The following is a 3,177-nucleotide window of genomic DNA, read 5'->3' on the forward strand; positions in this document are numbered from 1 at the left end:
TGACATAATGCTCCCTCTCACCCTCACCCAACTGTAACTTGGGTGAGACTTTGTCTCAGACATGCCTTCAGACTTGTGGGGACGGACACGTTGGTCCCCACAAGTAAACCAGCTGACTGAGGGGGTCAGGGGGGTTAGAGAGTGCGTGTGTGTGTGCGTGCGTGTGTGTGTGTGTGTGTGTGTGTGTGCGTGCGTGCGTGTGTGTGTGTGGGCTGCAGCGCCGGCTGGACAGACTTCTAACTATTACAGGAGACCATTCTCTGTAGTTTTCTGCATTTTTATTCTTTTCACAACTTATATAAATTTTTAAAGTTATATAAACTTATATAAATACCTTTAAAGCCCCGGTCCCAGTGATTTAAATACAAATAAATACAAATAAATACATACAAGCTATGACAGCACCTCTGTATCTGAACTCTTGAGCCAAAGAGCCTTGTCATCATCTGATACAGCAGAGGAAATCTAGCCTCATACAATCTCAGGTCAGTATAAATAATATGTCAAAAGTGCCTAAAGTAGAAACAATGTCGCAAACTGTTACAGTTTATATAGTTTTAAAAAACCAGCCTAACGTTTTCAGCTGGGAATTTCATCTCCATTGAGATTTCAATATTTAAACATCACCATGTGGATGAAATAAAAAACTATATGTTCACATAGTTTTTAAGCTCCATGCAGCTTTTCTGCTCAAAGCGGAGAGTCGTTTCAAAGTGCAAACACGCCAAAGAAGGTCCTTCCTTCGTCAGTCTCCAGCTCTGATAGCTGGTTGGTTTCTGTCCACAGCGTGTCTCCTTCGTTCAGCTGAAACACAGCGCCCAGGTAAATGGCGTTGTACCAGCCGTGGTCTGAGAAGCTATCCTGAATGGTGTCTTGGCATGCCGACCTCAGGGCGCTCATCAGAGTGGAGGGGCTTCCCACAGACTCTGAGTAGCGCCAGATCCTGTGGCTGAGAATTGTGAGGCTTTTTTCCTCATCTTCATTGTCGTCGCTATTCCCACAGATCACCCTGAAGGATGCCTGGCTGTAGACAAAGTACAGGCCGGTGTGTGGGATGATGATTTTGTTGGCCTCCAACTTGAAGCCGCCCTGAGCGAACGCCTGGCCTTGACCATTCCTCCACTCCAGATGACCTTTTGAGTCGCTGCCTGCAAGTAAAGATCAGAAACGTTACAGCCTTGAAATACCGGAGTGTGAATTACTGACAGGTTTGTTATTTGGAGAGCAGAATGAAGTATTGACTGAAGCTAATGAATGACTTATGGGACTTCCTTATTGTGCTCTTGGTTTCCAAAAAGAAGAGAGCTACCAATACCACAGAGGGAGAAGAAAAACTCAGAAAAGCTCCTTTGAAGGCTGAGATTATGAGCCTATTGTTTGCTGAGGACCAAATCAAGGTAAGCGGTGACTCACCTTCTAGGTGGATGGCTGCCTTGGCTTTGCTGCTGATCCATTTTATCGTGGAGTGGGGCTCTGAAGGAAGGAAGAAAAATGTGAGCTTGTCTCAAATAATCCACAAAGACTCAAATGTAGCTCTCAAAACCTCTCATAAGCACCCATGTATATAATCACCTGGTTTTTCGCCAGTGTTCTTCGCCTTTAGTGCTTCTGGCTGTCCTACTTGTGTCTGCATGGAGGAAAAAAGAATCCTTAGATACATATATAGACACACACACAGAAGGTTTTGAAAGACTTTTCATCATACTCGAAAAGATGAGATGCTCCTTACCATCCTTTCTGGCCTCGTATTCCAGTACCAGGCAAACAGCAGGACACCTGCTAAACAAAGAGCCACGACGACGAGGACGGCGCACACCTTCCATATCCACTCTGCAGGTGATTTCTTCTCAACTAAAACTACAGTCTTCGCCTCAGGACCGGCCTCGACATCAACTGGTGTGGTTGTGTATGCAACCATGCTGTGCACAAAGCCTCTGCCGTCTGATCTTTAAAGAAATCCAGAAACCGAACAGTTGTCTGTGTCTTCTGTGCTGACACTTCTCTCTTTGAGTGTGCTGTTTGTGTTAAGAGTGAACTTCTGCTGGAGAGTCTGTAGTATTTATGCAGCTGCAGGGGAAACTCCAGTGATGTCACCGTGTAAGTGGAGACAGCGCAGCAGCAACAGCGGTGGCAGCAGCGCAACCGGGGTCATGGAGAAAGGAGAGTGAGAGGGAAGGAAAAGTTACAGAACATTTAGCGGAGTGTCACCGCAGGAGTTATGGTTTCAGGATGGGAAAGTGGTTGATGGCGACTTTTGGTTTTCTAAAAAAATTATATACACAGATATTCAGGCACACACACGATGAGAGACAGACACACAGTTGCACCACACTGTGTCTGAGGTTAACTCGTACAGCTCACCAACATTTTGAGGTCAGAAAAGGGACATTATAAATAAACAACCCCCACCCCACCGTGACTCGTATAAATTATTAGTAAAGTCTTCACAGTACACTGACATAATAGCTTATCTCCAAATCAAATCTACACATTTTTCTCTAGCATGTAGTGCAGTTCTAGTAACTAGAGTGTTTTTGTTGCTCACGTCTAGCTTGCCTTTACCGTGTATTTCACAGAAGTGTTATTTTGCTCAAAGCTCTTTTGAGAAACAGGGAGCCTTTCACTCAAAAAAAGTACATTCATGTTGTTGTATTCATTTTACCCATAGACTGTATATAAAAGATGGCCACAACTACCACAAGGTCTCGTTTTTGCCATGTAGGTTTTTTTCAAGCCATAAGTGGCCATTATTTGCCCAGAGGGCAGTGTGCTAACATCCGAGTTTAAACTAAACCGCTTGCTTACTAAACTACCTGGGAGTCTCTAGTGGCCATTAGAGAAACTACAGTTTTGCGGACATCCTCTTTTGGAGTCATTTTTGTGCCACAGAAGTTGCATGTTATTCTTGCTGTACCAAAAAACATGCACAAAAGCCACGAGTGTGTAGAGGACACGGTCTGTCTACACACGATAAGAGGCTTGTTCTTGTGTGACAGGACGTAAACACTGAACCATTCTCGCCCAGCTGATGCTAGCTGACTACATCTGTTCTGGTTGTTGGATACAGAAAGTACATAATTGCTACTTAAAAATGCCAATTAAAAAGGTTTAATTGGCATTTTGAGCACCTTGCAGCAAAAATGTTGCCATGCAGAGAACTCATTGTCCACCACAGCA

General features: G+C 44.3%; 1 protein-coding gene across 1 annotated transcript; it reads right to left on the reverse strand.

Moving 5' to 3' along the window:
* Positions 1–261: 261 nt before the first annotated feature.
* tnfb (tumor necrosis factor b (TNF superfamily, member 2)) lies at positions 262–2,130 on the reverse strand. Its single transcript, XM_005923630.2, has 4 exons — positions 1,730–2,130; positions 1,573–1,627; positions 1,414–1,473; positions 262–1,148 (listed from the first exon to the last, which is right to left on the reverse strand). Exons 1-4 carry the CDS (start codon positions 1,916–1,918, stop codon positions 709–711), a joined length of 744 nt encoding a protein of 247 aa, XP_005923692.1. The 5' UTR covers positions 1,919–2,130; the 3' UTR covers positions 262–708.
* Between the last annotated feature and the right edge of the window lie 1,047 nt (positions 2,131–3,177).

Source organism: Haplochromis burtoni, unplaced genomic scaffold (genome assembly GCF_018398535.1).
Source record: "Haplochromis burtoni strain Fernald_Lab_line unplaced genomic scaffold, NCSU_Asbu1 Contig_64, whole genome shotgun sequence".
NCBI classification, from domain to species: domain Eukaryota; kingdom Metazoa; phylum Chordata; class Actinopteri; order Cichliformes; family Cichlidae; genus Haplochromis; species Haplochromis burtoni.

Coding starts and splice junctions, on each gene's coding strand:
- tnfb (XM_005923630.2), bottom strand. CDS start 1,918: ATGGTTGCATACACAACCACACCAGTTGATGTCGAGGCCGGTCCTGAG. Junction 1,628..1,729: donor ATACGAGGCCAGAAAGGATG/GTAAGGAGCATC, acceptor TCCTCCATGCAG/ACACAAGTAGGACAGCCAGA. Junction 1,149..1,413: donor GGCAGCCATCCACCTAGAAG/GTGAGTCACCGC, acceptor CTTTACTTGCAG/GCAGCGACTCAAAAGGTCAT.